The following is an 18,537-nucleotide window of genomic DNA, read 5'->3' as shown; positions in this document are numbered from 1 at the left end:
TGATGACTGGTTCTTCAGCAGACATGGCCACAAATAGTGCACTGTGTGACTGTCTGCTAATAATGATATAACCGGGCTGGCACTAATTCTGCTTATGTGCCGCCCCAGATCCGTCACTGCTAACATACAAGGCCGCACATTGCATTATTTGCGGCAATGTCTGCTAAAGTGATGGCCAACACACAAAGCACCAAAGAAGAAACAGAAGGCCCTGCACAGCTGGCGAGGGAGTGGCCCGGGGGGACATTTGCCCCCCTGATCCCCGGCCCAGCCCATTCTTGGCAGATATGGAGAACACATGAAAATTCAGTACTGATGAAAAAAACAGCAACAAAAGACATATCATCAAAATTCATCCTTCACGTTAAATGTGATGTGGAAATCCTGCTGCTCCAACATATGAGCAAAATTGTTTCAAACTTCAAAACATTTGATTCTGGAATTTCTGGAATATCCCCAGTCGAAATGTGGTGGGAATAGATTCAGAAATAATAAGTCTGCAGCTGGAAGTAGGTAAATGGAAGGAAGAACAATGAAAAGATGCCCATAGCCTTCAATAATACCGCTAAGTCTATAGCACGCTTAACATAAAAACTTGAATAAAAAGTCCAAAAATTAAAAGTCAATTTAATGAAATTAATTTCACAGTAGGTCTGGTAATTCTTTCACTACGTATTTAAAAATGTCACATTTCAAAGAGTAAAATTCTAGCCAAAACCCAAAAGCTGCATTGTAGCTGTGCTCGCGGCACTACCACAGTGCCATATAATATAGTAAGTAAAGCATCACAATAATAAATGTGTATTTAGAGACGTTTTTTGGGCTAAGTATCAAACTTGAGGGAGAGGTTGACAACAGTGTGTAATATACCTACTGTTAGGATTCCCCTGCTTAATAGTTTGTTTTGATAGTTTCAGCCATCAAATGCATTAAACAAATAAACAGAAGAGACCACAAATGCAAATTGCACGAGAGTGGTCACATAATGACTTCTAGAGCCGCCAAAAATTACCAACATATACGTGTATACTACTCACTGTTAGGATTCCCAATGTTATACTTCCCCACTAGTTTTGTACATCACCCAAAAAAAATGTTTAATTAATCAAACATGAATACAAATCTTTACTACTTGAGACTTTCTCTTCCTTAGGGAGCAATATTGTCACCATAACATAATTGTTAAGAGTTATGGAACTGTAACATTATCAACCACATCATGCCTGGAAATTTCTATTGGTTGATATGACTTTTATTTTTTAATCAATGATCAATGCATTTGATCAGAATTTCTATGCAAAAGCAACATTAATAGTAAAGTACAACTCTTGCATAAAGTGCCAGTATATTCATCTTTGCTGTGATGTCTGTATCTGCTTGTCCAAGACTGTTTTCTAAATGTCCAGATTTTAGACAATGTACAACTATATGAAAGAACAGTACAGCGACCTTTCTACTGATCTTTGTACACCTTGGCCTGCAATGGGGACAAAGGGATATCCTCTACATCTAGAGGAAAGAAGTTTTAATCATAATGGCAGATGCAGATTCTTTACTGTAAGAGAAGTGAAATCATGGATTCTTTACTATAAGATCAGTGAGATAATGGATTCTTTACTGTAAGAGCAGTGAGATTATGGGTTCTTTACTGTAAGATCAGTGAGATAATGGATTCTTTACTGTAAGAGAAGTGAGATCATGGATTCTTTACTGTAAGAGCAGTGAGATTATAGATTCTTTACTGTAAGAGCAGTGAGATTATGGGTTCTTTACTGTAAGATCAGTGAGATAATGGATTCTTTACTGTAAGAGAAGTGAGATCATGGATTCTTTACTATAAGATCAGTGAGATAATGGATTCTTTACTGTAAGAGCAGTGAGATTATGGGTTCTTTACTGTAAGATCAGTGAGATAATGGATTCTTTACTGTAAGAGAAGTGAGATCATGGATTCTTTACTGTAAGAGCAGTGAGATTATAGATTCTTTACTGTAAGAGCAGTGAGATTATGGGTTCTTTACTGTAAGATCAGTGAGATAATGGATTCTTTACTGTAAGAGAAGTGAGATCATGGATTCTTTACTATAAGATCAGTGAGATAATGGATTCTTTACTGTAAGAGCAGTGAGATTATGGGTTCTTTACTGTAAGATCAGTGAGATAATGGATTCTTTACTGTAAGAGAAGTGAGATCATGGATTCTTTACTGTAAGAGAAGTGAGATTATAGATTCTTTACTGTAAGAGCAGTGAGATTATGGGTTCTTTACTGTAAGATCAGTGAGATAATGGATTCTTTACTGTAAGAGAAGTGAGATCATGGATTCTTTACTATAAGATCAGTGAGATAATGGATTCTTTACTGTAAGAGCAGTGAGATTATGGGTTCTTTACTGTAAGATCAGTGAGATAATGGATTCTTTACTGTAAGAGAAGTGAGATCATGGATTCTTTACTGTAAGAGCAGTGAGATTATAGATTCTTTACTGTAAGAGCAGTGAGATTATGGGTTCTTTACTGTAAGATCAGTGAGATAATGGATTCTTTACTGTAAGAGAAGTGAGATCATGGATTCTTTACTGTAAGAGCAGTGAGATTATTATGGATTCTTTACTGTAAGAGCAATGAAACTATAGAACTCTCTGCCACATGATGTAAAAAAGAGGCCCGAATGCCTTTCCTCATTAATATAATATGACAGTTATGATGACCACTAGATTCTGTGAGGGAACGTTGCTCCAGGGAACTAGCCTGATTGTCGTATGTGGAGTGGGAAGGAATTTTTCTTATAGTATGGAGCTAATAGCATCTGCCCCATGGGATTTTTGTCTTTCTCATGATAGATGTAGGTTGAACTTGGTGGAATTATGTCTACTGACAAGCTTAAAAACTATGAAACCATTTTTGGGCAGTTATCCTACAGCAAGGTTCTATCAACCCACATATGACCACTGCAGCCAATCGCTGATGTCAGCAGTGATAATAGCATGATTGGCATGTGACTACTGATACCAATAATTGGTATTTGCAATGTAATCACTGCAGGACAGCTAACAAAGACCAGTTGGACTATCAGAGTAGTGTCACAGTAGGGGATTTACCCAATAAGGCCTCGGTTCCCCTTGCATACAGCTTCCAATGTGAGAACATCGGAAGCGATATGCTAATGACCATCTGCTGTGGGCGTAAGCCTAGGGTCATGCAACTGTGATGCGATCTTGCGATCATATCACACCTGCGGAGGAAAGGGGGAGAGAGTACTTTCTTTCTATCTCCACCCCGGCCTATCTCTCTCCATACATTGCACTGTGGTCAGATGACAAGCGAGTGTAGTGCGATGTTTAACACACACCCATAGACTTGTATGGGTGCGTGTGAGCGGAGATTCGCCGCCATAAGCAGCTTGCTGCGATTCTTTTCTCATGGTGATATGGCATGAGAAATCAATTGCAGATGGACACTGCCCCATAGGTTTGCACTAGAGTGAGAGCAATCCGATGTTTTATTGGAATACACTCCTCCGTACAAACCGCAAGTGGAACCGAGGCCTAGATATTTTGGTATGTTATCTCTTTCCTAACAATATGAAATATTTTTTAAAATTCTGCACAGCTCCTTGTAACCAGAAGGGGAATCTGTCAGCTGAGCTCATATGTCCTACAATCATCCGTTAGACCGGATGCTGCAGAGATCCATTGGCAAAATTATTTCTGCCCGATCAGTTTTTTTAACCTAGAGGTCTATGGAGAACAGATCCGTTAACGGATTGCTATTTATCTTCCGTTTGAAACGGATCCTGTAAGATAAAAACGGATCCGTTACAAATGCAAGAAAAATGGATGGCTACATAGCAATCCGTAAAGGATCCGTTCTCCATAGACTCCAATGTTAAAAAAAAGGATCGGGCAAACATCAGTTTTTTAACAACTTTTTTTTGCAATGGATCTCTAAAGGATCCATTCTAATGGATGATTACTGGACATGTGAACTCAGCTTTATATGTACGGGCTCCAAATTAGAAACATCAGACGTGTCAACTTTTTTAGGGTCATGAGGAAAAAAATGCCCCTTACTTTATGGATTGTTGACAACCCAGACAGTTAGTGGCAGGTGCACAATACGCTGCCCATGTCATATAAATAATGATAGCCATATTATAATAATAATAATAATAATAATAATAATAAAAAAACAAATGCAGATTATTTGTGTATCTGAACTAATTACCATGAAAATATACAGCAATTAATATTCTATATACAAACTGAAATACAGTCTGAAAAGCCACCAGGCTCAAAAAAAGTGAAGCTTTGTCAGGAGAGATGGCTTGTCAGAAGAGATGAGTTGTCAGGGGAAATGGGTTGTCAGGAGAGATGGGTTGTCAGAAGAAATGGGTTGTCAGGAGGGATGGGTTGTCAGAAGAAATGGGTTGTCAGAAGAGATGGGTTGTTAGGAGGGATGGGTTGTCATGAGAGATGGGTTGTCATGAGAGATGGGTTATCAGGAGATATGGGTTATCAGGAGATATGGTTATCAGGAGAAGGGTTGTCAGAAGAGATGGGTTGTTAGAAGACATGGGTTGTCAGAAGAGATGGGTTATCAGAAGAGATGGGTTGTCAGAAGAGATGGGTTGTCAGAAGAGATGGGTTGTCAGGAGGGATGAGTTGTCAGGAGAGGTGATTTATCAGGAGATATGGGTTGTCTGGAGAGATGGGTTATCAGAAGAGATGAGTTATCAGGAGAGATGGGTTATCAGGAGAGATGGGTTATCAGGAGAGATGGGTTATCAGGAGAGATGGGTTATCAGATGAGATGAGTAGTCAGGAGAGATGGGTTGTCAGAAGAGGTTGGTTGTCAGAAGAAATGGGTTGTTAGAAGAGGATGGGTTGTCAGGAGGGATGGGTTGTCAGAAAAGATAGGTTGTCAGGAGGGATGAGTTGTCAGGAGAGATGATTTATCAGGAGAGATGGGTTATCAGGAGAGATGGGTTATCAGAAGAGATGAGTTGTCAGGAGAGATGGGTTGTCAGAAGAGGCGGGATGTCAGAAGAAATGGGTTGTCAGAAGAGATGGGTTGTCAGGAGGGATGGGTTGTCATGAGATATGGGTTATCAGGAGATATGAGTTATCAGGAGAAGGGTTGTCAGAAGAGATGGGTTGTCAGAAGAGATGGGTTGTCAGAAGAAATGGGTTGTCAGAAGAGATGGGTTACCAGAAGAGATGGGTTGCCAGGAGAGATGGGTTGTCAGGAGAGATAGGTTGTCAGGAGAGATGGGTTGTCAGGAGCGATGGGTTGTCAGGAAAGATGGGTTATCAGGAGAGATGTATTATCAGGAGAGATGGGTTGTCAGGAGAGATGGGTTGTCAGGAGAGATGGTTGTCAGGAAAGATGAGTTGTCAGGAGAGCTTCATTGAAGTATCCATAGAATGTTCATTATTAGCGCTACATAACTGATAAGAAATGACAATACACACCTTGCCTCCTTCTTGAAGCCACGAGCCGAGGTCCTTGCTAGGCGTTTTCTGCTGAGGGGTCATTGTCATCCTGCTCTCCTCCAGGCACACACATTATACCGCCATCCTAATCCCTTTCAGAGGAGTCGCAGTCACTGTTTTATTGGAAACTGGTTAAATCCTCGCAGTTAGGAATGACATAGTGTGATGTCTGCCTTCTCCCCTGAGCTGTGGGAATGCAGAGAGCTGCTCCACCTCACAGGCTGACTAAATAAGGAGATTCATATAGGAGGCAGAACTTGTCCTCAGCCTGCAAGAAATACCAGGGCTCAGCCAGCTGGGCAAAGTAATGTCACTGTCTCTGGGAGAAATATTCCATGGGACAGAGATGAAGGCTTTACCCGCCACATGTCAAACTGAGAGATATAGCAGAGCTGAAACTGTCCACTCAGGGCTGAGTGGAAAACAACCTACGCACTATTGTGGGTTTTTTCTGACAACTCTCCAGATAAACCCATTCATTGTCTATGATGTTTTCTCTAAACAGTGAGAAAAATAAATGATCCATCTAATCTGCAGCAAATAATTGTTCTACCACTGAAAAAAGGTTACATATTCTACATTCATTTTTAATCCAGCCTAACCGTATAGCTCCGAGGAGCTGTTTACTTCTGGTGATTGGTTACAATTGATGTGGCACATGCAGATAGAGCTACAGTGGATAGAAAAAGTTTGTACACCCCTGTTAAAATCACAGATTTTCGTCATTTAAAATAATGCCACCAAGAAGAATAATTTCAGAACTGTTTCCACTTTTTGGGTAGATGCAGGAGAGAGACGGGTCCATTATGCAAATCACACCGTGATCAAATCCGGATCAGAGTATGATTAGCGTACGATCATAGTGTGATCCAATTTTCTCGGATGAGGAGTAAAAAAATGTCGTTGTTTTCCCGATTGTAACAGTCCCTGGAAATCAGACTGAAGTCTTATGTCATCCGAATGCAGTCCAACCGATTCACTTGCATAGCCAAGCGCGATCAGCTACTTGGATCAGACTCTGTCATGCTGTGATATTTTTCCTTGGACCGGCACAGTCTGAGGAAAAAATCGGACATGTGCACAACCCCCTGGAATAACATTGGTCCAAGTGTTTTATCTGATGTTGTGGTAAGGTTTAAAGGCCCAGTCACACTAAACAACTTACCAGCGATCCCAACAACGATACAACCTGATAGGGATCGCTGGTAAGTTGCTAGGAGGTCGCTGGTGAGATGTCACACTAAGCGACGCTCCAGCGATCCCACCAGCAACCTGACCTGGCAGGGATCGCTGGAGCGTCGCTACACGTGGAAGCATGCTGCGCTTGGTAACTAAGGTAAATATCGGGTAAACAACCCGATATTTACCTTGGTTACCAGCGCACACCGCTGGCTCCCTGCACACTTAGCCACAGTACATGTGGCGCCCTGGACAAGCTAGGACGTCACAGGTACTGCAACAACACACCCCACACCCCGGTTAGGCACCTCAGCCGCACACACAAATCCTTGTTGCCTCCCTCCAGGGTCTGATGTCCACACCAGGTGGGGTGGAGCCAGGCTGTTGGCCCCACCCACCGAGGAGTTCACAGTCCTGGAGGCGGGAAAAGGAGTGAGAGGTAGTTTGGAGTAAGGAAAGTGAAGTAGTGAAGTGGTAAAGGAGCAGTCTGACCGTGTCCGGGTACGTGGCCCGGGCACATACAGCAAGGTTGGCAGACGGTGGTGACCGTCTGCAGGAGAGGCCGATTGACGCACAACCGTAAGGACCGGGGACGGGCGGTGGCCCGCCGGTACCGGACCGGGGAGCGAAGAGAAGCCAGCACCATTCGGCAGGGCCTACGGACCCCGACCAGGCTAGGAGTCGCCGTTAAACCGGTCAAATCCGTCAGCGACGGGAACCTCTGGGGTTTCCCAGCAGTAAAGACCCGACTGAAGGCAACCGTCCAAACCGTGAGGGAGATAAAGCTACCGCCATAGCTAGAGCTCCCAGGGCCAGAGTCTGCGGGCAAAAAGGGACTCCCTTAGCCAACATATCGCTGGGGAGCGGGCTACCGGTGGGAAGCCATCGGGGCCGAGAACATAACACCGGTGCAGGGAGAGACAGTTACCGCCAACCTACTGGGAGTGACCGTCGAAGCCGTCTGTGGGACTCGTCCATCCAGCTGTTTGTTTTACCAGAAACTCCGTGTGTGTTACTGGCTGAGTAAGAACCACCGTGCCGTCTGGCACTGCACTGCCCCGCGACCCTGCACCTGGCCAAGCCCCGCAATCCACCTTCCAGTCAACAACTCCGGGCCCCGGGACTACCAAAATCCCCCTACCCACGGAGGGGAGAGAAACATCCCAGCTGCTCTCTGTCATCGCTCCCGGGATCCCCGTACAGAGCAGCGGTGGTGCCCCAACCTCACCACACACCGTGGGTGGCATCACAAACCGACATACCAAACCCCAACAAACCACCCCTTTCACTCACGGGCGAGGAGCGCCGCTTGAGTCCCCGGATCCGGCCCACTGCTCGAGCCACCGAGCAGCAGCAGCGCCGGACCCGAGCGTGGTGACTGCAGCGCCCCGCCGCCCGCGACAACTTGGCGTCACAAACAGGATCTTACTTCTCTGCCGTCTGGTAGAGGTGCACCTTGTGTCCTGCCGGAGGTGTCCGGCCGAAAAATTGCAGAATCCTCCATCTTGGGCGCGAAAAGTTCCCCGCTCGAGCGTCTTCCCGAGCAGTGGAGGCGCGAAAGCCGAAGCCCCGCCCCTGAAGAGGAGGTGCCGGAAAGAGACCAAGGGAGGAAGCGAATGGAAGAATGGCGGCGTCTTGAGGCTGGAGTGCGGGGGCGCCCGCCACCGGAGCGTCTAAGCTCTGGAGAAGCAGAGGGGGAGTAGCCTTTGAAGACGGCGGCCCGGGTGAGCTCCCCGTCGGGACCGCTGCGTGGCTGGAGCGAGAGCTGGGTCGGTTCTGTACAAAGGTCAGGGCACAGAGCCTATAGCAGCTGTTGGATTTGAGAGCGGAGGTGCGCAGAATGGTCGCCGAGGTGGAGGCCCGTGAGCAAGAGGCCGCGGCGGTCGTGGCCCGCCGTGACCAGGCCACCCAAGCTCCCGAACCGGTCCTGATTGAGTGGGAGCCGGGGACCGGCCCTGTCGCAAGGGGTCCAGAGAGGGTGCAGTTGATGGAAGAGGAGGTCCCAAGCACGCTGCCCCCGCTGCCGTTTCCAACAGCGATCAGCGGTTCTGGACTGCACTGCTTATGGAAGGAGAACCTGATGTACCGTCCGGTCCCAGATTGGGCCGACCCTCCGCGGTGGCAGCCGCCCCAGGGTCAGCGGTCCCCCGCAGCAAGTTGTCCCCGTTGGGACCACAAGCACCATGTGATGTTATTGATGTTGTTGAATGTGACCGAATGATAAGAAAAATGAAAGTAATCAACCGAACTGTGACCAGATTAGCACCGTGATTCAACCGGCCGTTGCCGGCAACTAGTGCCCGTAGGGACTTTCTGCAACCGTTGTGTAAGGAACTACTTACGGACACGCCCGAGAACTAGCAGGGCAACCACAAGCTTAGTGGCATGTAAATAAAAATATGTTGACGTTATACCGTAACCGCCTCCGGAGAGGCTGTTTTGGGAGGATGGGCCTGGAGGAAAGAGATGGCCCAGGCCCGCCACTACCTTAAACGGTGGCGATCCTCCGGGGGTCGGGGTTCCCCATGAACGTGGGTCCCCTGAAAGATACCGTACCCGCTCGGGCAATTTGGTTATGGACTGGGGAAAGGGGTGCTGCCCACTTCTTAGGGGCAGCATCAGGGCCAGGTTGTTTGGGCGGGGGGAGAGCGGAAGCTGTACCGTTAATAAAAATGTTGGTAACGTTAAAGCATTGTGCCTCCCGTTATGGGAAGTTTATAGAATGTTTGTGATTTTACATGTTTTACCACCTTTTTCCTAGTTGTGAAAATAAAACCGGTGATGGACGAGCAGCCCGCGGACGGTCTGCGTTTAACCAAGGGGGAATGTGGCGCCCTGGAAAAGCCAGGACGTCACAGGTACTGCAACAACACTCCCCACACCCCGGTTAGGCACATCAGCCGCACACACAAATCCTTGTTGCCTCCCTCCAGGGTCTGATGTCCACACCAGGTGGGGTGGAGCCAGGCTGTTGGCCCCACCCACCGAGGAGTTCACAGTCCTGGAGGCGGGAAAAGGAGTGAGAGGTAGTTTGGAGTAAGGAAAGTGAAGTAGTGAAGTGGTAAAGGAGCAGTCTGACCGTGTCCATGTACGTGGCCCGGGCACATACAGCAAGGTTGGCAGACGGTGGTGACCGTCTGCAGGAGAGGCCGATTGACGCACAACCGTAAGGACCGGGGACGGGCGGTGGCCCGCCGTTACCGTATCGGGGAGCGAAGAGAAGCCAGCACCATTCGGCAGGGCCTACGGACCCCGACCAGGCTAGGAGTCGCCGTTAAACCGGTCAAATCCGTCAGCGACGGGAACCTCCGGGGTTTCCCAGCAGTAAAGACCTGACTGAAGGCAACCGTCCAAACCGTGAGGGAGATAAAGCTACCGCCAGAGCTAGAGCTCCCAGGACCAGAGTCTGCGGGTAAAAAGGGACTCCCTTAGCCAACATATCGCTGGGGAGCGGGCTACCGGTGGGAAGCCATCGGGGCCGAGAACATAACACCGGTGCAGGGAGAGACAGTTACCGCCAACCTACCGGGAGTGACCGTCGCAGCCGTCTGTGGGACTCGTCCATCCAGCCATTTGTTTTACCAGAGACTCCGTGTGCGTTACTGGCTGAGTAAGTACCACCGTGCCGTCTGGCACTGCGCTACCCCGCGACCCTGCACCTGGCCAAGCCCCGCAATCCACCTTCCAGTCAACAACTCCGGGCCCCGGGACTACTAAATTCCCCCTACCCACGGAGGGGAGAGAAACATCCCAGCTGCTCCCTGTCATAGCTCCCGGGATCCCCGTACAGAGCAGCCAGCGGTGGTGCCCCAACCTCACCACACACCGTGGGTGGCGTCACAAACCGACATTCCAAACCCCAACAAACCACCCCTATCACTCACAGGCGAGGAGCGCCGCTCGAGTCCCCGGATCCGGCCCACCGCTCGAGCCGCCGAGCAGCAGCAGCGCCGGACCTGAGCGTGGTGAGCGCAGCACCCGCCGCCCGCGACATACACATCGGGTTAATTACCCGATGTGTACTCTCCTGCGTGTGCAGGCAGCAGGGAGCCGGCTTCTGCGGACGCTGGTAACCACAGTAAACATCGGGTAACCAAGAAGCCCTTCCCTTGGTTACCCAATATTTACCTTCGTTACCAGCGTCTGCCGCTCTCACACTGCCAGTGCCGGCTCCCTGTTCCCTGCACTCCTAGCCACAGTACACATTGGGTTAATTACCCGATGTGTACTCCAGCTACGTGTGCAGAGAGCAGGGAGCCAGTGTCGCGGGCGGGGGGTGCGCTGCTCAACCGCGCTCGCGGCTCGGGTCCAGCTGCTGCTGCTGCTGCTGCTGCTCGGTGACTCGAGCGGTGGGCCGGGTCCCGGGGACTTGAGCGGCGCTCCTCGCCCGTGAGTGAAAGGGGAAGTTTGGTTTGGGGATATTGTCCGTGACGCCACCCACGGTTTGTGGTGAGGTTGGGACACCACCGCTGCTCTGGACGGGGATCCCGGGAGCGATGACAGGGAGCAGCTGAGATGTTTTCTCCCCTCCGTGGGTAGGGGGTGTCACAAACCACCGGGGGGGTCACTCAGAAATCCCCCGCGCTGGCTACCAGTACGTCACAATCGGGGGGTAACAAGTGGGGGTCACCCCTCCTTTATACCTCCCGACCGACAGACAGAGCACGTGACGCGCTCTCTAGCGCCCCTCTTATAGTCAGGCCAATTATGGAATTGCCCGACCATAAGCAAGGAGGCCGCTATACTACTTATGCCGATTATTGAAGGGTCCCCGGTGAGAGTAAGGTATATATTCCCCCGACCTCCGCGGGCGGAATATATAAAATCTCCCCGAATCTCACTGGCCTCCCCACAATAATCCTTGGCACAATTCGCTGCCACCAACCGATTTACGGTAACTATTAGCCGAACACACAGACGTGGGATTCAAGATCGAGATAACAGAACAGCCCAAGATTAATTATATAATTTAATCAGCCTAAAGCACACTAGAACTACAATATATACAATAGGGAATCTACAGAATATACATATGTCAGAGTACAGTTACGATCAAAGCATGGGTTACAAACAGGCATACACAGTTCCAGCAGTTACCTTGTTGCGTCTGGCCACAGGGGGGCGCTGTAGACCAGGTTTCCAGGAACTCCCTCACAGGTCTTTCCCAACCAGGCCCCCGAGCAGAAGAACACTGGAAAATGGCCGAAGTAGGGTTATCAACCTGGGCAGATCCAGGTCCCCTCCTACCTTAGTGACCTCACAGGGAAGCACTGCCACTCCCCCTGCATGGATCAGAATTATCCAGCAAAGGGGATATGGGCCATAACTTTGCCTGGGAGCGTCGTAGGCAGACGCCAATGCTCTCATTGTGACAGTTATGAATTTAGCTACAGAACGAGGGGACTCATGACCTGTCTGCCAGTTCCCCATTGGCTGATATCACGCCTGGGGCATTTCCCAATGTCCTGCTCCCATAAAAAGGGGGTGCCGGCATCGTCCACATGCGGAGACACCATTTTTATGGTTGCCATATTTATCGGAAATATGGCTTGCGAGATATGAACCATTTTTTACTGGAGTCGTTCTGTCTGGCTATTTCCATAGCCTTGCTAACTAGCTAGCAGCTCCTACTACAGGGTGACGGCAGGGAGTCATCCTGTGTCCATTGTCCTAAAGCCACCTAATTTCCATATCACAGGACATGGCCATGGGATTTGTTGCTAAACCAGTTGTGTGAAGGAAAGGGGGGGTGACACCAGGAGAGGGCTTCCTGACATACTTGAATATCATGATTTATCGTCATATCTCCGGATTTACCTCACACCTCCCCCCTTTTGAGGGCGCTAGGGGGCAGCACACTCCGGTGTTCCCCCGTGCGCCCGTCCGCGACCTCTCCTTGTCGGGACAGCCCGTCTGCGTTACCGTGGTCACGGCCCCTTTTGTGGCGAATGGTGAAGTTGTATTGCTGGAGCGCAAGGCTCCATCGCAACAATCGCCCATTCGTCCCAGAGACGGTGTGCAACCAGCTGAGGGGATTGTGGTCCGTCTCCACGATGAAGTGGCGCCCGTATAGATAGGGTTGCAGACGCTGCAGGGCCCACACTATGGCCAGGCACTCCTTCTCCATCGTGGAATAGGCAACTTCCCTTGGTAACAGCTTCCTGCTCAGGTACAAGACTGGGTGCTCTTGGCTCGCAGAGTCCACCTGGCTGAGCACCGCACCGAGGCCGAAGTCACTGGCGTCGGTCTGTACTACAAACGGCCGCGTGAAGTCGGCTGCCTGTAGCACGGGCGGGCTGGACAGGGCGTCCTTTAGGGCCCGGAAGGCTGTCTCGCAGTCCATTGTCCAATCGACTGCACAGGGCAGCTTCTTCTTGGTGAGGTCCGTCAAGGGCTTTGCCAGGCTACTATAGCATGGAACAAACCTCCTATAGTACCCAGCGGTCCCCAAGAAGGACATCACCTGCTTCTTGGTCCTGGGGGTGGGCCAGGATGCGATGGCCTCCACTTTCTCAGGCTCGGGCTTCAGTGTTCTCCCGCCTACCCGGTGACCGAGGTACTGGACCTCGCTCATGGCCAGCTGACACTTTCCCGGCTTGATGGTCAAACCTGCCCGGTGGATCCGCCTGAGCACCTGTGCTAGATGCTCTAGGTGGTCCTCCCAGGTGGGACTGAAGACGGCAATGTCATCCAGGTACGCGGCCGCGTACCCTTCAAGTCCCTTGAGCAGGGTGTTGACCATCCGCTGGAAAGTGGCAGGGGCATTCCTCATCCCGAATGGCATCACCGTGGACTCGTATAGTCCAAATGGGGTAATAAAGGCAGAGCGTTCTTTGGCCTTGCGAGTCAGGGGGATCTGCCAATATCCCCGGCTCAGATCCATGATGGTCAGGTACTGAGCCCCGGCCAACTGATCGAGCAGGTCATCGATGCGTGGCATTGGGTACGCATCGGCGACCGTGACCGCATTGAGCCCCCTGTAGTCCACGCAGAACCGAGTGGTTCGGTCCTTCTTAGGGACGAGGACTACAGGCGAGGCCCAAGCGCTGTTGGATGCCTGGATCACCCCCAGCTTCAGCATCTCGTCAATCTCCTGGCGCATGTGTTGCTGCACCTCCAGGGAGACCCGATATGCTGAACGCCGGATCGGGGGATGATCCCCAGTGTCCACGTGATGGACAGCCAAGTCAGTCCTTCCAGGCTGGTTGGTAAACAACCCCCAGAAGGGGAGGAGGGTGGCCCACAGCTGGGACCGTTGGTCTTCCAAGAGCTGGTGGCCAACCTCCACATCCTCAATGGATCCGCCTGCCCTAACCTGGGCTAGCATATCCAAGAGGGTTTCCGCTTCTCCCTCCTCGGGCAGGTTGCACACGGGGAGCGCTCATGCCTCCCGCTCATGATGTGCCTTCATCATGTTCACATGGAAGGGCTTCCGCCTTCCACGGGCAGGGTCCAGGGTGACCAGGTACGTCACAGGGTTGAGCTGCTGGTACACGAGGTATGGGCCTTCCCAGGCTGCCTGAAGCTTGTCCTGTGGTACGGGGACCAGTACCCACACCTCTTGACCCACTTGGTAGGTCCTCTCACAAGCGTTCTGGTCGTACCAACGCTTCTGATCGGCCTGGGCTTGAGCCATATTGTCGTGTACCAGTTGCGTCAAGGCCTGCATTTTGTCCCGGAAGCGCATGACATACTCGATAACCGACACTCCAGGGGTGGCCAAATCCCCTTCCCAAGCCTCTTTCACCAGAGCCAGGGGGCCCCGCACACGTCGCCCGTACAGGAGCTCAAACGGTGAGAATCCTGTTGAGGCCTGTGGAACCTCCCGGTAAGCAAATAACAGGTGTGGGAGATACCGCTCCCAGTCACGCCCATGGGAGTCGACCAACATCTTAAGCATCTGCTTTAAGGTGCCATTGAACCGCTCGCACAGGCCATTAGTCTGTGGATGGTACGGGCTGGCCACCAGATGTCGCACCTGGACTTGCTTACAGAGGGCCTCCATCAGCTGGGACATGAATTGGGTCCCCCGGTCAGTGAGCATTTCCTGGGGAAAACCCACTCGGGAGAAAATCTCCAGCAATGCGGTGGCCACCTTGTCAGCCCGAATGGACGACAAGGCCACTGCTTCTGGGTACCGGGTGGCATAGTCCACTACCGTCAGTAGGAAGCGTTTCCCGGAGCTGCTGGGGATGGCCAGCGGGCCGACCAGATCCACAGCCACCCTCCTGAAAGGCTCATCGATGATTGGCAGAGATACTAGTGGGGCTTTGGGGCGTGGCCCCGCCTTCCCCACTCTCTGACAGGTTTCACACGAACGGCAGTAGGCAGCCACATCGGCCCCCATTTTTGGCCAGTAGAAATGCTGGTTTAACCTGGCCTTGGTCTTAGCGATCCCTAGGTGTCCGGCCATCGGAATCTCATGTGCGATCCGCAACAACTCCGTCCGGAATGGATAGGGTACCACCAACTGTCGGTCCCTGGGCCACGCCTCCGGTGAACCCTGCTGGACCGTGGCCCGGTACAGCCGTCCTTGGTCCCAGACCACTCGCTCCGGGTCCGAGTCCGAGGGAGGCTGTGCCGCCTGCTCCTTAAGAGCTTTCAGGCTGTCGTCAGCTTCTAACGCTGCCTGAAACCCCTGACTAGATGTGGCCAGAATCGACGAGACTGTCACATCTTCAGTCAGTACCCCGGGACCTGTGTCCTGGCCTCCACCTGACTCGGCTGCCACTTGGTCAGAAGGGGAAGAGCTATCGGACCTCCGGGAGGCCCCTTGGCTTCCAGCACTCCCACTGCGGGTGACAGCGGCCACAGCCGCTGCGACCGTGGGTCGTGCCTGCTCCTCCTCCGTTCCTGACCAAGTCGCCGGTTCAGGCAGACCTACCTGGCTTCCTGACACCCCGGTTGTGGGGGAACCATGCACCGAGATCTTACCTGGGAGCACTTCCGCTCCTGGACCGGCCCCAATCTCACCTGCCTGTTCCCCTCCTGCAGCAACAGAACCCCGCTGTGAAATCTCTGGGGACCCCACATTTGCTGTGGTAGCCCCCACCCCACACACTGGTCCTCCCCCTGCAGCACCCTGCTCTCTGCTTATCCCTTCAGAGGGCAACAGATCCCAGCTCACAGGCTGGTTACTTGTAGAGGCATTGTCACACCTTTCTCTGACCCCCTCCCCTGTCACAGCTGCAGCTGAGTGTGTGTCTATGGTGTCTATGCAAGCAGAAATATCAGAGTTCACTCCCTCCTCCCTTACATCATTCATAGATAACACATTAACATTGTTAGGAGTCATGTCAGTACGGGCTGAAGGTTCAGCCCTTGGTTGGGGCCCAAACTGGGAGGTTATCTGCCCCAAATCTGTCCCAAGTAGCACGTTTGCGGGGATCCGATCAGTTACCCCCACCTCCCTCACCCCTCGCCCTGCGCCCCAGTCCACATAAATGTCAGCAACAGGCAGCGCCGGGTCAGTGCCTCCAATCCCGGAGACAGCGAGGGTTTTTCCAGGGATCAAGTCTTGGGGGGACACCATCTCAGGCCGCACCAGAGTCACCTCCGAGGCGCTGTCTCGCAGTCCTATGGTCACAGACCGGCCGACGGTGACAGGTTGGAAGCTGTCCAGGGACCTACCACCACCCCCACCCACACAATACACCTTGGGCGGCCCTTGGGACGGGGACGGAGCCGGGGCCTTGGGACGCTGAGGGCACATGGCCTTGAAGTGTCCAGGTAGGTTGCACTGGTGGCACCGTCTTGGTTCTGCCACGGGCCTGGAGAGGGGAGTTGAGGGGGACACCCCCTGCAGTCTAGGGGCAGGTGGGGCAGTCGTAGAGTTCATCTTACCCCCTCTCCAGGTGCTGCTGGTGGCTGCTCTCCTGGCTTCAGGAGCCCGATTGTTGGTGTAGTCATCGGCCAGGGCAGCTGTAGCCGTGGACCCCTTTGGCTTCTGGTCTCGGATGAACTGGCGGAGATCCTCAGGGCAGTTCCACAAGAGTTGCTCCGTGATGAACAAGTCCAGGATCTCCGGTCCGGTGGAAAGCTGCAGGCCTTGGGTCCAGTGGTCGGCAGCTCGGGCAAGTGCCCGCCTGTGGTCAGCCCAGGAGTCCTTTGGTCCCTTCTGTAGGCTCCGGAACTTCTTGCGGTAGGACTCCGGGGTGAGGTTGTACTGTTGGATCAGGGCCCGCTTGATGGTGTCGTAGCCCTGATCTGCCTCAGCAGGCAAGTCCCCAAGGATATCCAGGGCCTTACCCCTTAAACGGGGGGTCAGGTATTTGGCCCACTGGTCCTTGTTCAGATGGTGCTGCAAGCAAGTCCGTTCAAAAGCAGTCAAGAAAGAGTCCAAGTCTCCATCCTTCTCCAGCACTGGGAAGTCCTCAACACGGACCTTTGGAAGTTTGGTGTCTTGAAGGTCACGTGGGGCTGATGAGGGCCGGAGCTGAGCTAGCTGCAGCTGGTAGTCACGCTCTGCCTGGCGCTCTTCACGCGCTGCCTGCCGCTCCGCAGCCTCAGCCTCACGCGCTGCTTGCCGCTCTGCCCTGCGCTCTGCCAGGAGTCCCTTGTAGCCCTCCTGGTCTCCAGCCTGGAGAAGGGCCATAGCCATTTGAAGAAGGCTATCCGAGCCTCCCAGGCTCGGTGGAATGGCACGTGGTGATCTGCGGCCCGCTGCGGAGCCTGGTGATTCACTGTCCCTTGCAGAGCGGAGGGCTGGCATCTGGCTCGTTGAGGAACCTTGGGTGAGCTCCTCCTCATCTTGTCCAGCAGTGCCAGGTTGTGCAATGTCCTCGGCAGAACGGTTTTCTGGCGTCGAGCTCCTGGAGGACTCGTGGGCAACCTCCTCATTGCTGTCCACAGCACCGTCCTCCCTCTCTTCGGCTCCTGCCTTAGCATTGGCCAGTTGCATAGCTCTGCTCCTGGTGCCATCAGCCATTCTTGCAGACTTTTGGTCACTGACACAGAACTGACACCTGATGCCTCCACACACCTTACAGTATCTGCACTCTGACACTCTAGTGTTGAGCTAGTCTGAAGACCCCAGCAGCCACAGCTGCTGCAGGCAGTCTTTAGTGTCTGGGAGTATGGGTCTCACACTCACACACACTATTATCTCGATCCCACCGCTATGCCACCAATATGTCACAAACCACCGGGGGGGTCACTCAGAAATCCCCCGCGCTGGCTACCAGTACGTCACAATCGGGGGGTAACAAGTGGGGGTCACCCCTCCTTTATACCTCCCGACCGACAGACAGAGCACGTGACGCGCTCTCTAGCGCCCCTCTTATAGTCAGGCCAATTATGGAATTGCCCGACCATAAGCAAGGAGGCCGCTATACTACTTATGCCGATTATTGAAGGGTCCCCGGTGAGAGTAAGGTATATATTCCCCCGACCTCCGCGGGCGGAATATATAAAATCTCCCCGAATCTCACTGGCCTCCCCACAATAATCCTTGGCACAATTCGCTGCCACCAACCGATTTACGGTAACTATTAGCCGAACACACAGACGTGGGATTCAAGATCGAGATAACAGAACAGCCCAAGATTAATTATATAATTTAATCAGCCTAAAGCACACTAGAACTACAATATATACAATAGGGAATCTACAGAATATACATATGTCAGAGTACAGTTACGATCAAAGCATGGGTTACAAACAGGCATACACAGTTCCAGCAGTTACCTTGTTGCGTCTGGCCACAGGGGGGCGCTGTAGACCAGGTTTCCAGGAACTCCCTCACAGGTCTTTCCCAACCAGGCCCCCGAGCAGAAGAACACTGGAAAATGGCCGAAGTAGGGTTATCAACCTGGGCAGATCCAGGTCCCCTCCTACCTTAGTGACCTCACAGGGAAGCACTGCCA

The 18,537-nt window shown here is 51.9% G+C and overlaps 1 protein-coding gene across 1 annotated transcript in view; it reads right to left on the bottom strand.

The window, feature by feature from the left end:
• LOC142251338 (uncharacterized) overlaps positions 1–5,699 on the bottom strand; it is a 222,022-nt gene extending 216,323 nt beyond the window's left edge. The window contains exon 1 of the mRNA XM_075324033.1: positions 5,474–5,699. Within this exon, the coding sequence (XP_075180148.1) occupies positions 5,474–5,542 (69 nt within the window). The 5' untranslated portion in view covers positions 5,543–5,699. The remainder of the gene's footprint in view (positions 1–5,473) is intronic.
• Between the last annotated feature and the right edge of the window lie 12,838 nt (positions 5,700–18,537).

Source organism: Anomaloglossus baeobatrachus, chromosome 9, assembly GCF_048569485.1.
Source record: "Anomaloglossus baeobatrachus isolate aAnoBae1 chromosome 9, aAnoBae1.hap1, whole genome shotgun sequence".
Taxonomy (NCBI): Eukaryota; Metazoa; Chordata; class Amphibia; order Anura; family Aromobatidae; genus Anomaloglossus; species Anomaloglossus baeobatrachus.
Note: the sequence above shows the minus strand (reverse complement) of the source record. Positions and strands in the feature narration are given on the sequence as shown.